Source organism: Miniopterus natalensis, chromosome 3 (assembly GCF_054644295.1).
Source record: "Miniopterus natalensis isolate mMinNat1 chromosome 3, mMinNat1.hap1, whole genome shotgun sequence".
Lineage (NCBI taxonomy): Eukaryota > Metazoa > Chordata > Mammalia > Chiroptera > Miniopteridae > Miniopterus > Miniopterus natalensis.
The window spans coordinates 81,254,707-81,274,733 of record NC_142083.1 but is presented as its reverse complement, the minus strand read 5'-3'; the positions used below and the strand labels follow the sequence as shown (position 1 = coordinate 81,274,733).

The 20,027-nt window shown below is 41.6% G+C and overlaps 2 protein-coding genes across 3 annotated transcripts in view; one reads left to right on the top strand and one right to left on the bottom strand.

The window, feature by feature from the left end:
* Positions 1-1,421, top strand: part of TMC5 (transmembrane channel like 5) — a 37,730-nt gene extending 36,309 nt beyond the window's left edge. For both annotated transcript variants that reach the window (XM_087815105.1, XM_087815104.1), the window contains 2 exons: positions 694-736; positions 1,375-1,421. In XM_087815105.1, the coding sequence (XP_087671231.1) occupies positions 694-736; positions 1,375-1,421 (90 nt within the window). The remainder of the gene's footprint in view (positions 1-693; positions 737-1,374) is intronic.
* Positions 1,422-6,553: 5,132 nt separating this feature from the next.
* Positions 6,554-18,914, bottom strand: GDE1 (glycerophosphodiester phosphodiesterase 1). The gene is made up of 6 exons (XM_016196274.2): positions 18,536-18,914; positions 16,575-16,750; positions 14,235-14,340; positions 11,911-12,003; positions 9,139-9,350; positions 6,554-7,891 (listed from the first exon to the last, which is right to left on the bottom strand). Exons 1-6 carry the CDS (start codon positions 18,794-18,796, stop codon positions 7,744-7,746), a joined length of 996 nt encoding a protein of 331 aa, XP_016051760.1. The 5' UTR covers positions 18,797-18,914; the 3' UTR covers positions 6,554-7,743.
* Between the last annotated feature and the right edge of the window lie 1,113 nt (positions 18,915-20,027).

Genomic DNA, 20,027 nt, shown 5'->3' with positions numbered 1-20,027 from the left:
TTTCAGTCTCTACATATTTGGACATCTGAGTTGTTTCCATGTTTTTTAAGATTAAAAACAGCGTGTAATGAAACATTTTTGTTATAATTATTTTTTATGCAAGTATTTCAGCCACAGGACGCCCACATGATAATGTTAATAGATATTGCCATAGCACTCTCTTAAAAAGATGTTACCAATTTCATTCTTACCAGGAGGGTGTAAGAGATGTCTGGAACCATGATTCCAGGGCCCATGCTGGCTTCCTTGGTAGCCTGGAAAATACAGATAAACAGTCAGTCCACCTTAATTCAGATGCCACTGGTTTTGGAAGTTATGATCTTGTCAAAAGACTGCTGTGTCATCTACTATCTGTGAGATTAATACTGTCAGCACCATCAGGGGATCAAGAGGCTCAACTCTAGGTCCTATGAAGGCCGGGAGCATGTCTACAGCCTTGCAGCCCCAGGTCCCAACCTGCTACCTAGCATATTATAAATGCTCTGTGAAATGAATGGGGAAAAAATCAATGGAGTCAAGTCCCTAAAAAACACAACAAAACATGTTCGATGTTTCTGTGGTTGAGCCTTGTTCTTAATCTGTCACCGCTCGGTTTCACAATGGTGGAGGCTCACACGTCTTCCCAGCTGTGCAGCAGGACTGGGGTCTGCGTTATTTTCTGGTGGTGAGGCTGCCTGTTGTCTTCTTTTTCAGGAGCCAGGCCCTTTGCACGCCAGGGAACATGACGCTGCTCATGGTGAGTAACCGAGTTGGCACTGAAGAAGATCTAGTTTATCTAGGTGACATATCCCAGGGAGAGGATCAGAATTGCTCATGAATCAATTACTCGTTCAGTTGCAAGAACCGGCCCAAAGTGGCTTTAGCAAAAACCCAAGAATAATTCTTGCTTCAACAGCTGGAGCTCCCCATATGTCACAAGAACCCGGTTTCTTTCTGTTTAGTTTTTTTCCGTGTTAGCTCCTTTGTCAAGTAGGCTCTTCCTAATCACTGCAAGACACCTTTTTCCGCTTCTTCTGTCAATTGGCCAGATCTGAGTCACAGGCCTCATCTGTAGATACAAGTGGGACAATTATACAGACCACGGGGGCTGAGGTTGGGGAAGGGTGGCTTCCCAAAGAAAACCTGTGGCTGATGCCAGAAGGGGAATGAATGCTGGGGAGGAAACACACAAACCAATCAATTCATCTTTTGGGGAATAGCAGTTACTGACGGCATCTGGTGCCAGGCGTTCAAGGGGGAGAACTGAAGGAACTTAAAAGGAGGAGGCAAGGAGGCACTAGAAGCTGAGCGCTCTCGGAGGCCAATGTGGCCTTCCCCTTGGAGGGTGGGGCAGTGTGTGTCTGTGCTAACAACTCTTCCCTGTGTCAAACCCAGACCTGCGATTCAGGCGATCAGTTCAAGGAAATAATCCAAAGGCCTGAGGATTATTGTGGTAGCCAGACACCAATCAAATAAGGAAAGAAGATAAAGACAGAACAACTTCTTCCATGACGCCTTTCGGAGTTTCTCAGAAGAGAATTCAAGCTATTTGCCAGGAGTGGGAACTGACCACAGTGTAAATACTGGAGTAAAATTGGCCATTCCCTGCTGCTATTTTACACTTGAATTGCTGATTTTTTAAGATAAAATATTTGGGATTTTCTAATAAAGACTGTTGTAATATTTTAACTAGTTCACAGAAACCTGGGAAGAGGTAACCTGGGAATGATGTATTTTATCTTTAAGAGATGAGCATATGAATTATTGATCCTTAGAAAGCTCTCCCCTCAGACCTGGCAAAGGTTTAGAAAGTAGTGCTAAGACAAGTGGTCCAGCCTGAATAAAAATGTGATTCTCTGTCGTGAATGTGATACTTCTGAATTGTGGGACCTGCATTTGTTCATGACTTTGTGCTGAAAATGTCCCCATGTTACCCAAAGGTGAAGTAAAACCAGAAGTCTCACCTATGAACTTTATTACATGTCAAGTACATGAGTTTTTGGGGTTGGACTGGGGTGGGGAGGTGTGGACTAGGACTCTGCTCTGTGAGATTTTATACATGACCATTAAACATAAAAACAGTGGTATGTGTGGAATATGTGTGTGTAATGAATAGATATGTGTGTATATATATACATATGCATACACATATATATAGCATTCTTCTGCGGATTTGTCAAGTGATTCACAAGGCCGGGACTGTACTTAAAACTGAAGGGTCCAACAGGAAGGTACAATTACCAGACTACTCAAGGTGGGGGGAGTCTCCTCATGAGTAATCACTGTCATGGAATCTAATTGGAACTGAATTTAGGAAACATTTAAGATACACTTGGAACTCAAACACCTAATCAGTGTTCAGTCATGGATTCACTTTTTCATTCACTTATTTATTCGTTAACTCATTTCATCAACTGAATTAATTTCTTTTGGTATCATCTTTGCTAGTGGTTGCCAATACTGTTCATTCATTCATTCATTCATTCATTTCACAAATAGGTGCCAAGTGGTGACCAAGATAGTGAACAATTCGAGACACAGCCTCTGCCCTCATATGCTTACTGTCTAGCAGATTCATTTAGACAGGAACTTAATAATTAAACAACAATTATCATTGTGATAGGTCTTACGAAGGAGAAGCCGAGGGGACAATTGGGACACAACTTGTCTATGGGGTTAGTGAAGGCAGCCCGTGGAATTGATGTTTGAAGTGATTTCTTTCCCCTCTGTGACATCTTAATGCTGCTTGTGTTTCTCTGGCTTCTACATCGAAATGTGAGTTCCCTCTGAAAGCGTCATTTCTGCTGACTTGCCATATGCTAAGGGTTTATATTTCCTATTCACCACCATCCTTTCCTCCACTTCCATAAAACCCCTGCTTCTCCTGGAGGTTTAGACACAATAGAAAGATCTAGTCTGCAGGCCTCACACACACATTTGGATGTGAGGATGCTTTTAACACTTGGTCTTGAGATAGGGGATGTATTAGTTTCCTGGGGCTGTCATAACCAAATACCACAGACTGGGTTGCTTAAACAACACAAATATATTTTCTCACAGTTCTGGAGGCTAGAAGTCCAAGATCAAAGTGTTGGTCTCCATAGTCTTGGTTTCATCTGAGGCCTCTCTCCTTGGCTTGCGGATGGCCACATTCTTGCTGTACCCCCACACAGTGTTTTTCCTCTGTGTGTGCACATTCTGGTGTAACTTTGTGTGTCCAGATTTGCTCTTCTTAGAAGGATGCCAGGCAGATTGGATACGACTCACCTTAATGGCTTCCTTTTCATTTATTCACCTAAAGGCGGTATCTCCAGAAAAGGTTACATTCTGAGGTACTGGGGGTTCAGATTTCAGCATATGATTTGGGGTCAACACCGTTTGGCCCGTAACAGGGGCCAGCTGTCCCCCAGTCCCTTCATAACCTCCCTTTGGGCTTCAGGGTTCTCAGTGCTGGCTGCCCTAAGAATCACATGGCAAGCAGGCCAACAACAGCCAGCCCCAGCCCCTGCTCTAGATGAACTAAATTGGGCATACATGCTTTTTCTTTAAAGCTCCCCAAATGGCTTCAGTAGGAAGCCAGGGCTGAGAACTACTGAGCTAGGATTTAGAGCAGTCCTTCCCAAACTCACCTGACCATAAAAGCCACTGAGGCACTTAACATGCAAATGGTGAGCTCATAATATTGTATCAAAATCTTCAGAGGACATTCCCCATTCTCCTCTTTCAACCTTTATTTTAATTAGTTCACAATTATAAAAGTAACATAGGCTTTTCAACCCTCACTTGCAAGCTGATAACCCCTGGAATTTTAAGTATAGAAAAGGGATAGGCTCTTTTGAATTTCTGCAGGATCTGATCCTTCAAGTGGCCTCAGTGAATGGCCCAGTTCATTTCTTAGGAGGCTATGAGATGCTTTTGTGTGAAGTTCAATTACAAAAGGAGTGACTAAAATAGCGTAGACTGGCACGTGTTTTTCTAATCTTTGAATTGAGGCCAAGTGGTAAGAATTCAGGCCTCAATTCTAATCTTTGAATTGAGGCCAAGTGGTAAGAATTCATTAACAGGCACTGTCTCTCCGTATGTAGCACCTCACAGAACCCACCTAACTTCTCCAAGTTGAAACTTTTTCATAGCATTTCCATGTCTGATCAGCAGCGAGACAGACCATTGAGAGGAGCTCAAGTGTGGCGCGGAGGGCCCCTGCTTTGCTCCTGGCTGTACCTGCCTGATGACAGCAGTGCGGCACACCTATGTGGCGTTACTCTCCGCTCAGTGCCTCTCCACTTTAATCACCAGGCTCTTGTCACAGAGCAGATCCTAATTTGTGAGATCAGGGAGGGGGCCTGAGAGTCTGACTTTCCATCTAGTACCATGGGTCTGAGGCGCATGCCCTGAGTAGTATGGTTTTAGAGCATCCCCACATTTTTTTTCTTATTTTATCTTTATAACAATATTATTGCACTGTTAACACATTTTTCAAAAACACTTCCACTTTTATCATTGGACCCTTATAACATTATTGCTATAAGACAGTTAGTGCAAATACGATCTCCATTTGACAGATGACAACTTAGACACACACAGGTTAAGTGATTTGGCTGAGGCCTCATAGTGAGTTAGTGGCAGGATGGAGGACTTCAAGTTTTCTCTAGCTCAGTGGTTCTCAGAGTTGTGCACGTGTTAGAACTGCCTGGAGGGCTCGCTAAAACATCCTGAGCCCCACCCAGAGTTTCAGTAGTTCTGGGATGGGTTCTGAGAATTTGCATTTTTAATAAGTTCCCCCATAGCTGATGTTGAGTGTCTCAAAGGACAGCATCCGCTGTGCCTAGCTGATATCCAGCCTCTTCTTAGTACCTGGAGTTCTACAGGGACTTTGAGCACAACAGAACATACAAAGTTATTAATCCTCAGTATTTTTGATCAAATAAATCAAATAACCTTACCGTACAGTAACTTTCACTCCATGCTAAAGAAGGTATGAGTGGATGTTTGGAGCACTTCATTAACTCACACCCTTTCTTGTCCTCAAAGCTGTGGTTTACTGTCCTATGGACGCACCATATCCATGTTAGAAATGGTGGCAATTTCATTTAGAAATTTGCATCTAATACAACTAGATTACTTGTCTTGGTGAAATTCTTGTCAAAACAGGATTGTAGACACCAGTCTCCAAAGAAAAAATGAGTATTGTTTAATTTAGTGGAGTTTTTAAGCCTTTTGAGGTAGGCTTTTCGATGTTACGTCTCCAGCACCCTGAGAGCAGAGGTTCAGGCCACTAAACAGATGTGATTTTTATCTGTATTAATGTTCTTAGAAAGAATGCTGTTAGGATTTTGGATGGCCCCTTGATGCAGCTGAATCCTGAATCATTTACCTAAACTCCCAAATTTTCGTCTCACTGTATCTGCATCTCTAGCTTCCTCAAGGACGTTTCCACTGATATCCCGTAATTCATTCCTTCAACATTTATTGAACACCTATGGGACAGGCATCGTCACAGGTATGAACCAGACACAGTAAGCAAGGGTTTAGGGTGTGGGCTCTGGAATTATATCACCTGGGCCTGAATCCGTATCTTATTACTGTTGTGTGACTTTAGACAAGCTACTTAACTTCTCTGTGCTTTGGTTTCCTTCAGTATTTAATGGTACCAACCTCAGGGTGTTGTTACAGAGTAAACACATGGGAAGCATTTGAAACAGTGTCTAGTACATGGTAGACAGTAAATGTTATTAACAAGCCTTTTTCAGGCATTTTCATTTAATCACAACCACCCTCTGAGGTGCTATGAACACTGTCCTTATTTTACGGATGAATTAAGTAACTTGCCCAAAGTCATACACCTGGTAAGTTGCTGATCAGGAAATCAGATTTACTTTTCTCTGATCCCAAATCCTGTCTTTAACCCCTATACCAAGTCTTTCAAGTAAGTACTTAATGGTAGTACTTATTAACATCATCTTTCTTCATCCAAATTCTCTATTGTTCAAGGCCCAAACCATTTAGCATAGGCTCTAAATCCTTAATTGGGTATGGCAGAGCCAAGAGCAAATGGACTTGAGACAAAAGTCAAGAGACAGCGAACACAACAGAAGTGACCTTGTTAACTATACTGTCCCAAAGAGCAGTTCCCTGTCGGTTGTGCAGTCTCCGAAGGTGCAGTCTCCGAAGGTAAGTCACAGGAGGAATTCAGGCCACAGAATTTCTGGGTGGTTCTCTTTGTCACTCTAGTCATAACGTGACATGGAATTATATGCAGTTCCCTGGTATCTGTTGCATTTATTGAATTAATCTTTATCCTGATAATTTTTAAAGAAAATTTTTTGTAAATTGAAAATTGTCTCAAACCCCATCTACACGTCCCTGTCCCTGCCAACACCAACTATAGCAAGGGTTTGCTTCTCACTGCCATCTAGCTGTGTGGACTGGTGGCCTGCCTGATGCAAGTGTGAGGCTGGTGACCCACTAGGACTCAGGAGGGAAGTCATGACTAAGTTGTGGGGCCTGTGATCAAGGCTATGGGTGGGCTGTAAGAGGGGGGGGTGGGGGCAGCTAGAGAAAGACAGCTTTGCAATTTTTTAAAGACTCAACTTTATTTTAAATATTGCTATTTAAGTTCACAATAAGACCCTCCAGAAGCTCACATGGGAAGAAGCTGGGAATCAAGGGCTTTATAGACAGGCAGAGGTTGGGGGGGGGGGGAGGGGAGGGGAGGGGAGAGGAGGCGTGGTGAAGAGCAGGGGCTCTGTCAGGCCAAACTGGATTTGAATCCCAATTGCACCAAAGAAATTTGAGACCTTGAGTGACTGACTTTAACTTGGCACTGCCTGTTTCCTCATCAGTAAAAAGCAAGTACCTCTAAGATTTTTTAAGATTTAATTAAGATAATGTGTTAAACCACTAAAGTTCCTGGCAAATAGTAAAAAACAAATTTTATCTATCATAAGATCAGGCTCTGCTATGTCACCAGCAGTGTCCTTTCTGGGGAAGACCTTTCCCTTCCACAGGTTTTAGTTTTCTTTTGTAAACTGAGGATAAGCCTAGATGTCCTCGAATTGTCTCGGATCTGGTGCAGAGTAGACTGAGAGTGCAGCTCTGCCCCCTAGTGGTCTGTAGTTCTTATTTCAAGGTACCATAAACAATCCCTCAGGCAGGTGGCAAGACTTCCCTGACATTTGCGCCACACTGAAGCTGTTGCCCCTGGTCACTGGACTGCTGACAGCAGCTTCCCTAAATTCCTTATGTCCTAGGATTTGATGCTTGATACGCAGTTTTCCCTTAGTGCTCCTTTTAATGATTTTATTAGTATAGTCACAAGTTTGACGTCTACAGTACATTGATAATGTAGCGGAATAAAAATACTTTAAATAAATTATATAAGTGTGTCGGGTTTTAAAATGTCAACTTTGAGTGATCATGCATTTCCCATGCATCTGCATTTGCACCCCCACATTGCACAACTCAATCTGTGCTTATCCTCAGTGGGTCTTGGTATATGCCTCAGCGAGGTCTGGGCAGGAGCTGTTGTACCTTTTTGCAGACCCAGATTTTCAAGAGCAACGGTGTTGAACTCAGGCATTCCATGGAGCACTGTGGCAACACTGGGTTTTGCTTTGGTTCAGGTAACAATGCAACTACCCATTATTGCTTCTGTGGGCCACCTGATCCCCCATGGCTTGGGCTAGCACAAAGGGTTTTTCAATATCCCTGCATGAGGCCAGCAGGCAATCTCTGTACCCGTGGTTTCCTCCCTGGGGGAAAAGTCTAGAAGTGAGGTGTGCAGTCTTCCAACATGCTGTCGGTGATATAGCTGGAACCAAGATGGGATTCGTAGTAACTTTTTTCATCAAAGGTATTAACAGTCCAACCAACAACCTGAATGCCTTTAGCTGACCACTTCTTTAAATAGTCCCTGGAGAAAGACAAAAAAACAAATCTGTTAAGACAATGACCAGATGGCCCAGGAATATACTGATCACTGAGTATGGTACTCACTGAGTACTTACAGTGCTCAGAAAAAGCCTCTTAACTGAGACCACAAAGAGTGTTGCAAAACCCAGCGTGAGAACCTCCTCCACATTGTTCCAGCTGAAAACATTTCAGTGGCTAGCTAAAGAACACTCCCCACCCCCCACAAAAAAAAAAAATCATATTGGAGGCCGTGACTGACTTAGACCCACCTGTCTCTTTGGCCTCATCTTAAACCACACTCCCCCTTTCTTTTCTGTGCTGCAGAATATTGATTTTCTTTCAGTTCCTTGAAAGAACCAGGCTCTTTCCTGCCACGACACTTTTGTTTCTCCTTCTGACTTGCTCTCCACACCCGCCCCCCCCCACCAATTGCTACTCACCCTTTAGACCTCAGCTTAGTTGTCACTTCCTTGGGGATGTTTTCCCTATTCCCCCAGCAAGGTAAAATTATATATGCACACTGTTCTCTCCTACAAAGCATTTGTCTTAGCTGTACTTCACTGAATTTTTAGTTGATCAGCATCTCTCTCTTCCACTTGACTATCAACTCCATGAGGACCATGGCTTTTTTTACCATGAGGACCATGGCTTTTTTTTAGTTATCTTCAGATTCTTAATATAATACCTTGCAACACTGTGGACATATTTACCAAATATTTACTGAATGAAATGCATACATGCCTGAAGTAATATGAAACTTAAATTATAATCAGCTGAAACACATAGCTATAAAATTGCTAAAAGACAGATTCAGAGATTGCCAGCATGTTAGGAAACAAGAAGTTTCTTGCAAAGATGGAGCAGAGCCTGTAGTGAACGGGAGCAAGAGGAAAGATGGGAGAGGTCAATTAGGCACCCACGGGATATCTTCACTGTGGTCTGACTTGGTTCCTATGTTGGTTTCCAAAGGAAGCCAATCACAGGGAAACATAATCTCTTATCAGTTGGGCAAATTTATTTTTTCTTTAAAATGCACTTAAAACCAAAAATATTTGATCAACTTGTTTTGGAAATAATAAAACATGCCTGAACCCTTCCCACCTAAGAAGCTAGTGACACTCCCACTTAGTAAGGCACGGTGGGATCTGCAGGTAGGAACCAATCCAGTCTGTCCACCATCAACCCTTCCTTTCCAAGAAGTACATTCAGGAAATGTGTCAGGAGGAAATAAAACACCATCCAACTTACGGGGATACAAAATCCTTTTGCATGAAGAAAGCAGAAATTCCACACAGGTACCACAAGATATTATGCATGCTCCAATCGAGCAAAATGTCCAGGACTATAAATGTGGACTGTTTCCAGAACGTATCATAGCGTGGTTTCCCATCTCCCGTATAGCTAAGGCTCCAAGGTCTGTGAGTTAAAGCTGTTACCACATTCCGATCTGTTCGTCTCATCTGAAAAAGAATTTTGGAAAATGAAATAATTATTGTAAATCCAATACCTCTCACTTCTTATAAATAAGTACTCTACCATAAACACTTAGAGAAAATAATGTGATGGATGTAAAGCACTTAAGTATAAATTAGAACACTTCCTTCACAATCCTAAACGAACTGCAATCCTATCTTTAAAATGAGAAAATCGGCCCTAGCTGTTTTGGCTCAGTGGTTAGAGCGTTGGCCCACAGCCTGAAGGGTCCCTGGTTCAATTCATGCCAAGGGTTGTACCGCAGTTGCAGGCTCAATCTCAGGCCAGGCCCCAGTCAGGGCACATGCAGGAGGCAACCAATCGATGTGTCTCGCTTTCTCTCCCCCGCCATTTGCTCTTGTTCTCTCCCTTCCACTCTCTCTGAAAAGCAATGGAAAAAATATCCTCAGGTGAGGATTTAAAAAAAAAAAAGAGGAAATCATAATCTCAGGCTCAAGTTTTAATAATATTACAAGAAAAACTTTCAACTGGATATCAATTTAAATTCTGGCCAGAGATAATTAGAACTCAATGAGGATGGAACTAAGATCATTTCAAGAGGGGCTGGTTAGCTTTTGATCCTTTCTGGAGAAAATGGCTGAACAGACTGGTGGAGGTGGGGAAGTGGGATGAGAAATATGTGAGAAGAGAAAGGAAGAATGTGGGGGCAGGGGATAGGAAGAAGGCAAAGGGGAAATGGGGCGATGAGGGGAAATGGGGCAATGGGGAAATGGGGATTCTGCCAGCCTGTGCACCATGCTCCCCTGCAGACTATATCCTACATTTTAAAGGCCTCTGTGGCCAAGTAAGTTTGGGAAACACTGATCCAAATATCTGAAAGCTCTACGACCCTATTCATCTCAATGACAGCTTATGTGTCAACAGGCTACACTCCTACTGTAAAATTTTAAATGTATGCTCCGTTGGCCACTGTTGAAGAATGCTACTGGACCAATTCATTATTTTGGAAACTGGTAAATTAAGGAAAAGATTAAGCATTTTTTTGCCTATTGGGTAACTAAATAGATGAGAGTTTCTTTTTATAGAACTATTCCAGGTAATACATGGAAGAAATTTTAGAATTAAAATATTAACATTTTGCAACCCCTAGTAAATTGAGAAAGCTAGCCACTGGCATCAATAGCAGCTGCTAACAAGAGTCAGCCAGACGTTACATGCCTTCTGATGGAAAAGTACCCTGACCTGTGAAATTATCTTGCCAAGAACAACTGAACCTCATTCGATCAAGCCTTTAGCTTTCCCTGCCAATTCAAAGGAAATACACAGAGGAGAAGGATGTGCTGAACTGTGTCATGTAGCAAAATCCAGACTTGGGCAACTTCTACAGAACAACCTGGTTTTAATAAATACATCACAAAGGGGAATAAAAAGAAAGGGATCTGACAGGTTTAAGATTTAAAATTATAACAGGTAGTCTTTACTTGGGTCCTGATTCACATTAACAATCTGTAAAAAACAAAAACCATTTGTGCTATTTCTGAGACAAATGAAATGTATACATTGACTGCATATTTGATATTATAGACTTACTGTTAATGATATAAGATGAAATGATGTTATTGTGGCTATGTTTTTAAAGGAATCACGTTTTAAAGATACTTAATATGTTTGGCCAGGTGGTTCAGTTGGTTGGAGTGTTGTCTTGTACACCAAAAGGTTGCAGGTTCAATTCCCTGTCAGGGCACATACCTAGGTGGTGGGTTCAATCCCGGGTCAGGGCATGCACAAGAGGCAACAGACTGATGTTTCTCTCTCTCTTTGCCCCTTCCTCTCTCTAAACATATCCTAGGGTGACAATTTTAAAATACTTAATGCAATTTTTATGGATGAAATGATACGATGTCTGGGATTTGCTTCAAAGTAACACTGGGGAAGATAAGGGGGGTATTGATGAAACAAGCTGGATCATGGTTAGAGGGGCTCACTGGACTACTATCTACTTTTATGCATATTTTAAATTCTTGGAAATTTAGGGTTTTTTTTAAAAGCTGTATTTTCCTGTTACTCAGTGAGACATACAGCTACATAATTCTTTCTGTTCTGAGAACACTTACCAAAGTAATCCAAATGAGCCTATAAACATAAAAAAAGGAGCTAAAAAGGAATTATGGTATTTTAAAATGAAGTGTGAGTACATTCCCTTTCCTGAATTTCTCATTAATGTAAAAGAGTAATTTCCTGACTGGCCGGTGTAGCTCACTGGCTGAACATCGATCTATGAACCAGGAGGTCACAGTTTGATTCCTGGTCAGGGCACATGCCGGAGGTTGCAGGCTCGATCCCCAGTAGGGGGCGTGCAGAAGGCAGCCAATCAACAACTCTGTCATCATGGATGTTTCTGTCTCTCTCTCCCTCTCCCTTCCTCTCTCTCTGAAATCAATAAAAACATATATTTCTAATAAATAAGGAGTTTCTTAACTGATTCAGTTCAATTTAACAGGCATCTGTCTTATGCTTACTTTGCCCATTGCTATTATCACCACCAACTAATATAATATTATATACAACAAAAATACTGTATTTTACCTTATAGATAACTTCTGGCAAGAAAGAGCAGACCATACTATTATTGTATAGTTGAGGAAACTCCATATACATTTTCTTTAGAGCATCAGTAGCCTGTAAAACAAAAGACATTCAGGTATTTAAAGTCTATTAAAATGTAATAGCCTTAGGCAATAGCTATTAAATATTAATTACAACCCTATCAAATAAATGAGATGTTTACTTATATATAGGGATGTTAAAAGGAGTATTAGTAGATCCCACTACCCACTGGGGTATATTTTAAACTCACATCTGCAGTAGACAAAGAAGTTGGGATACTACTGCTTTACTGTCTTACTAACAGGCTCACCCATTTTGTCATATTTTTGGAAAGTATGGCAGACTGTAGGCCAGTGGAGGCTGGAAACAAAATTTTAAAATCTTTTCCCTATACCTTAGTTTAACCACTAGGAAAAATCCTTTTATACCCGCAACTCTATCACCCTCTGCTTTTCCTAGCTGAAGCATGAGTCACCAGCCTGGGAACTACAGAGGGTAGATGTTCTGAGTCCAAGGGATTGAGAGGAAACATCATCCACCATGAACATGAAGACAGAAGCAATGGGACAAGAGAGAAATTAGGAAGAGTTGGAAGTCTTCCAACCCTTCCCAAGGCGAGCAGAAATTTCTTTTTGTAGTCCAGCTAATAAATAAAGAAGAAATGATAGAATTAAAACATTGACGTTTTGTATCCTCTAGCGAATTAATAGATCTGGCCATTGAATATAGTGCTGCTACATCACAATTCTTGAAATACTGCTAATTTTTGGAAAGTGACATATACCTATCACCAAATATTAACAACAAAATGGATTCCAAAAAGGAAAAAAGAACGTAGAAATGCTTCCCTTTCACTAATGTGACTGAGTGTGCGCTACAGACTCATGAGGAAACTGAAGCTTATCAAGGTTAAGATTACACTGCAGTAAATCCATAATCTTGGCTCCTGTGCTCTACTATTTGCTGCCAACACTTGTTCCTTTATACAAACATTTTGGTGAACTGGATCACTATGTTCTACCCAGTCTTGCCCAAACCATCTGTTGAGCACCCAAAGAGAAAGTTTAAATAGCTGGATTAAAGATATGTTTTTTCTTCTCCCCCAACCCTCCTCACCCCCTTCATGAAGGTCACTACACCATGGGTAAAATGTAGGACCTATCAGGGTTCCCAAACATAGGCCTTATTATCAACAAAACCTGAAGTGCTCATTACAAATACATGTTCTTAGATCCCTAGATATTTTCAGAATTTCTTCTCTAGGTGGTATGGCCCAAAAATCCATATTTTTATAGGCATTCCTGGTGATTCTGATGCAGACCAACTGGAAAACCTAGAACTATCAATTTAGTAGAAAAATAAATGAACCAGAGCACCATTCTCTTTTTTCCTCAAAAACAGGAGTTTACTACAACTGGTTTATATATCCTGAGGCTTATATTTCAGATTTTAACAACTGGTTTCAACTGAATCCTGGAATTAATTTTAATAATTGACATCATCAGAATTCTAAACCAGTAGATGGCCATTACTGATTATAACTATTGCTAACTAGGGGTAAATTTAACACAAGTTGTCCAAATGCTGAAAAAAGTATTTGTACTTGAAAAGCTGGTTATAAGACAACAAATGTAATCTGAACTACATTTTCCCAATGCTTTCATTGCAATATATTTTTATGAGTAAAAGTGTATGTTCTAAGATGTAAGCAAAATTTTATTTAGGAGTCATACAGGTTTGAAAAAAATTATAGTAATTTTCTGATACAAGTATAACTACTCAAATCATAGAATAACAAAAATACACATAAGAGATAGAAATCATACAGAAGGGACAAATCTGTGTGAAGGAAAAATATCCTATTAGCTATCGGAAGCTTTAAATTTCACCCACAGCTGTCCATCTAAGATCTTTAATAGCCAGATGAAACTGGTCGTGTCCGACTCCTGAATTCCTTTTATAAGGCTGCTTGAAGTCTGTTCAAGAAGTGCCTCCTTATTGTTTATTTAATATCTTTGGCAAATGCTTTGTGCAAATAAGAGAAACCTGACTCTTCTATTTTGTGCTAGTTCTAGAATATCAGGAGTTGTTAAAAGGTTCCATCAAAGGTTAAAAAGTTTAAAAGATTCTATAATTTATGGTTTTCCTTACAGACGGGGATTTTTGTATTGTATACTTCAATTGAGCAAATATAACCTATAAAAATAATTTAAGAATAATAATAACAAACTATTTAGTTTTGGAAATGATTAACAATTAAAGATGTCTTTCTTAAAAAGTGAAGTCTATGGTATAAATTGTACCTTATTTGCATGGCCCTTGACATCAAAGAAGATTGTGAGGTTATGGTTTAGGGACTCTGTAACTGCTTCTCTCAGGGTAGGGATTTTTTCATCAGGGAAATCATTCCTGTCGGAGAGGGAAAAGGCATAGTACATTGTAGGAAAAAGAAAAAAATACAAGTTTAGTGGAACAGATATTTAACAAATGTCTCCCAAACAAAAGAAAAGATTGTTTTCCCCAACTTTCTTTCTTAACCACACTAAAGTCCAAGGACAATTTACTGTATGAACTTAACCAAAGTACAGATATTCTTGACGAAAGAACAGCAACAACAAAAAAAATCATTTAATTTTTAGGACATCACTGGATTTCCACTGGATTAGTAATATAATTAGTAATTCTACTCACTAAAGGGCAGAGTATACGCCACCTTCAGAAACTCAGAGACTTAATTTTAAGACTGTAATTGCCCTAAGAGAACCTTGCAGGAAAAATTCCTAGGAATACATAAATCTGTTGACTGTATTTTGTTGTTCATTTAAGTGCAAGTGGTTAAAATAAATAATGTTCTAATACATAATTTCCTGATTAAAAAAAGGGAAGTGCCTAATATATTAAGAAATTGGCTTTTCTCACATAATAAAATTTCACTGTATATGACTTAACTTATGCTAATTTAACTGTATTATTTCCATTAGAAGATCTTGGCTTTAAAAAAGATAAAGAGCATGGAAATAGTACAAGCAATTCTGCCAGCCATTCTATCCAATGCCTAGGCCCTGGAGTGAGAGATTAGATATATAAATTTGCTATTCCCTTGGCCAGTCTTAGCTTCCATGCCCCCTCACAGGATGACCATCTCACCACATTGTGTAATTCTAGAGAAAATAAGTATTTTTCCTACAACATGGTACCTAAACACAAGCCAATTACTTCACTTGGTGTTCAAGAAAAAAAAAAAGAAAAAAAACGCAACCTGTTCCAATTATGGAATAAAGACTAGTCATGTTAAAGACATAAAGATGGTACATTGATATCATGCCTTTTTCCCCCAAGATTTTTCAAATTCATTTTGAGAGAGAGGAAGAGAGAGGGAGAGAAATACATCAATGTGAGAGCAAAACATTGATTGATGGGCTGCCTCCTGCACGCCCCCTACTGGGCATCGAGCCTGCAATCCAGGCATATGCCCAGGCCAGGAATTGAACCAACCACCAACTGAGCCACACCCACCACCGCTGGTATCATGTTTTCATAAAGGATTTTAAGAGTGATGCTGACACTAAGCATTTTTTTCATTTTACGTGTTGACTCTGAGCCTGACATCTTATGTGTACTGTCACTGTCACATTAAAACCAGCCTTTCCCTTGCATGCAGCAGAGCTATGAAATACCTGATTACTATAGTAAAGAGTAATCCCAGCAGCCTGGACTCAGAATTTTCAAGTTATCAATATTCTTTCTAAACTAAAGCATAATTTCCTTTGGCTGATTTTTAATTTTTTTCAGATCCTAGGAAAATTAAGTCTGAATTATCTTTTAGGGAGAACTATAACTTAATCACTGGGTGCAATACTCAGTGCTCAAGGAGTATTCATCACTGTCCAGAGAAATGATACGACATGAACAACAATAAGCACACATTTTTCAGTATTACAAAGAAAACAAGAGGAGAGGGATTTAAATAACCACATTCCAAAGTATATTATTGCCCAGTATACCAATTCTAAGGTGTTTATAGCTGTTAATGGTAGGAAGGGTGTGGGTTCTATGGTTATATATATTTGAGAAACACTAAATTAAAGGTAAAAATTGACTGACATGGGCTATTTCCCAGGAGGAACATCAAGAGTACAGTGTTTGATCTTATTTGATCACAGAACCCTTTTCTTGGGGAACATCGTATAGGACTAGCACTGATATACATATATATACAGTGTCCCAAAAAAATGTATACACACACTTTGAATAATTATAAAGGGGGTGTTTATTAAAATACATTTCATTTTCAAAATTGAGCTATATCAGCTGTTAAAGTATATATACATTTTTTGGGACACCCCGTATATATATATCATTTATATGACAATACAATGTAATTGTCATGTTAGTGACTAGAAAGAGTATTGTCTTGGGAATAATTCTAAGGCCAAATTTGGCCTCAGTGGGAAAAGATGAAAAACATCCTTTTCTGTTGTTCCTGGCACCTGCTTATTACTTGGGAAACCTGTAGACAGTTCAAAATAAAACACAACAAAACAACTCTCCTGGAGCAGAAGATGTGACTTGAAGGTACCAGTGTCTGTCTATAATCTCCAACAACAAAAAAAGATATGTTTAAGTGACAATCAACAATTTACCTTAATCTGTGATTTGCTGCAGGATTAAGCTTCCTAATTTGTTCAAATGTCAAATCACACAATCGACCAGTGCCATCTGTCGTCCTATCTACTGTGTTATCGTGCATCAAGACAGGAATCCCGTCAGCCGTAAACTCAAGGTCCAACTCCACGCCTGTTGCTCCATTCTTAGCTGCCTTAACAAAAACATCAACAATATTAATGTGAAGTGTCATTTTGCAACATAAACACTCAAGGCAATCAACAGGGCTGGGTAAGTAGACAGCTACTCTTACTGATTCCTTTCACATTTAATGTATCCATTCCTCAGCTGATTGACATTTTTGTTTCTACTTTTTTTTTCATACTCACCTGAGGATATTTTTTCCATTGCTTTTCAGAGGGAGTGGAAGGGAGAGAGGGAGAGAGAGAGGAAGGGAGGGAGGGAGGCAGGGAGGGAGGGAGGGAGGGGGAGAGGGAGAGAGGGAGAGAGAGAGAGAGAGAGGGAGAGGGAGAGAGAGGGAGAGGGAGAGAGAGGGAGAGAGAGAGGGGGGAACACTGATGTGAGAGACACACCGACTGGTTGCCTCCCAAACGCACCCCAACCAGGGTCAGGGATCAAGCCTGCAACCGAGGTATGTGTCCTTGGACAAAATCGAACCCGGGACCCTTCAGTCAGCAGGCTCATGCTCTAGCCACTGAGCCAAACTAGATAGGGTACCACTTTTTTTTTTTTTAATCCTCACCCAAGGACATGCTTAGAGGAAGGGAGGGAGGAAGGGAGGATATGAGAGAGAAACACTGATCAGTTGCCCCCCATCCATGCCCTAACCAAGGATGGAACCTGCAACCCAGGTACATGCCCTGACTGGTAATCGAACCAGCAACCTTGCAGTGCTCAGCAATGTTCAACCAGTTGAGCCACTCGGCAGGGCATTGTTTCCATTTTTTGGCTATGAATAACACTATGAACATTTGTATACAATTTTTTATGTTTCAATTCTTTTGGGTATATACCCAGGAATGGGATTGCTGGATCATACAGCACTCTCTGTTTCACCTTTTGAGGAACTGCCAGGCTGTTTTCCCACCAGTAGTATATGAAAGTTCCAATTTCTCCATATCTTCACCAACACTTGTTTTTTATTATAGCCATCCTAATGGGTATGAAGCAGTATTTCATTGTGATTTTGATTTGCATTTTCCAGATAACAAATACTTATTAAGTGCATACTATGTATCAGCAGTGAGGAGAGAGTGGTGAGCAAGAAAGAATAGGATCATAGATCTTATATTTTAGTGGGGAGAAACAGACTACAATCATGTTACATACAAATAAATTATGACAGTGACAACTGTTTTGAAAAAGAAAATAGAAGGTAATGTCCTAAAGCAGCTAGGGAAGGCCTCTCTAAGAATATTGACATTTGAGCTGAGACCATAATGACAAAAGGGAGTCAACCATACAGAGATCCAGAAGAAGAGTTTTCCAAGCAGAACAAATGGCAAGTATAATACAAAGGCCACAAGGTAAGAGGGAGCCACAAAGTGACCTAATCTATAGATTCTTGGCCCAAAGCGCTTACATTTGTGGTTTTATCAGGCATTCCTTATCCCATTACCCTACTTCTTCATTGCGTTTCTCGCTCTCTTCAAGTGTCTCATTTATGTATTTACTTGCTTAAGGCCTGTCTCCTTGACTCCAATGCAAGTTTTGCGAAAGCAGGGACCCTTTTTGCCCTGTTCGTGACTGCATGCTCAGTGTCCGGCACAAAGCAAGAACGTAAGGACTTGCTGTGTTCTATAAATATTTGAAGTTGGGAGGCTTTCCAGGCTTCAAAGGGATCGAGGGCCACTTCCATGTCTTCCTGGCAGACGCACGGGGTAGAGGGAGGGCTATCGTGAGATGACTGGGGAACCTTCGGGAAGATAAGCAGAAGTCCAAGCTCCCAGGCGGCGAGCGAGGAGTCGGGGGCGCTCACCTGCCGAATGGCCGCCAGCGTGTTCTCGGGGGCGTCGTGGCCGCCGCCGCGGTGGGCGATGGCAGAAACACGGTCCCGGGGCTTGAGTACCTGCAGGGCCCTGCGGGAGGGCAAAGGCTCAAAGCTGAAGAGGCGCAGCAGGAGGTAGAGGCTGCCAGTGAGGAGGCAGGCATTGAAGGGGCTGCGTGTCACCAGCAGTAACAGCAGCAGCAGGAAGGAGAAGGGGCCCAGGAGGCCCCCCTGTTCCTCCCACAACCACATGCCAGCGCCCGCACCGGCACGGACCGGAGTCCCGAACCCGCCGGGCTCCCGGGACAGGAGAGCCAGAAGCAAGGGCAAGAGCCCAAGGCACTCACCGCACGAGCACCCTGCGAGGGGTACCGCGCCGCACAATGGCGGCCGCGGCGGCAGTCGGAGCCGGAGGGAGAGCCAGCAGCCCAGCCAATCAGGGCCGGGGATCTCCAGAGGTCGGGGGCGGAGCTATTGGGTAGCAACGGAGGCGGGCCCAAGTCCCAGGCCCGCCCAAGTTCCAGAAGTGGCTTCTGGGTCATTGCGGGTCAGGACATCAGCCCGGCTTTCGTACTCGGGAATGGGAGGGATGCAAGAGCTGTCGTACGGTTGTACGACTGCAAGGGATCTTAATGATTCCTTCATTCTGCCCTCGAGGACACTGTCCAGGGACCCTTGAAAGGGGCAGGACGCCTCTGACTATTCAATTCAATTCAAGGTGTGCCAGGCACCACCCTGGGTGCTCAGGACACAGCAGTGAACAGGACTTACGAGGTCCTTGCTGTCCCGGGGCTTACATTCTCCTGGGGGAAATAAGAGTGTTAGAGAGTACAGCTAACATTTATAGAGCACCTAGCATGTTCCAGGTTCTGTGAGAGCAAATGCTTCATGCATTATCTCATATATTCTCACAATAGCCTCAGTGGGTAGGTATTATCTCATGAGACTGAAGCCAGTCGACTTTAGAAGGATTTTTCAGATTTGGAGGGAATGAAAGAGCATAGCACAAGGAGGCATAATCAGATTATAAAGCTGGAAGGGATTTTAATGATTCCCTCATTTTATAGATGAGGAAACCGAGGCCAGGAGAGGTGAAGTGAATAGGGCAGTTAACGGCAGAATCTGGACTGATATCAAGCCACCCTAGTTTTAGGCCGGTGGCTTTTCTACCGCTGTTCTTCCTGCTAACCTTGCTTCTCCACCTGCTAAGGGCCAATATTGGGACTTATGTACCAGGCACTATGAAAGAATTATGTTGTTCCTCATAACTACCCTTGTGATAGTCACTTTTAAAACTCCTTTTACATATGTAATAATATGCACTGGAAGGAGGCAGGAGGTAAAACCGAGTTAGGAAATGAAAGAGGCCACTACATCATATTTCGGAAAGCCGGTAACACGTTTTGATAGAGAACTCTGGCAAAACATTCTGGGCTTTTCCTGCCATCATGAACCTGTTACTTTCTCAGACATTATTTTCCCA

Bases quoted from the DNA above. Each gene is read 5' to 3' on its own strand.
- GDE1 (XM_016196274.2), bottom strand. From the start codon at position 18,796: ATGTGGTTGTGGGAGGAACAGGGGGGCCTCCTGGGCCCCTTCTCCTTC. The intron at 16,751-18,535 runs GTGAGCGCCCCC...GTTTTTGTTAAG, and splicing joins CGCTGGCGGCCATTCGGCAG to GCAGCTAAGAATGGAGCAAC. The intron at 14,341-16,574 runs GTAAATTGTTGA...CCTCTCCGACAG, and splicing joins GCAGCAAATCACAGATTAAG to GAATGATTTCCCTGATGAAA.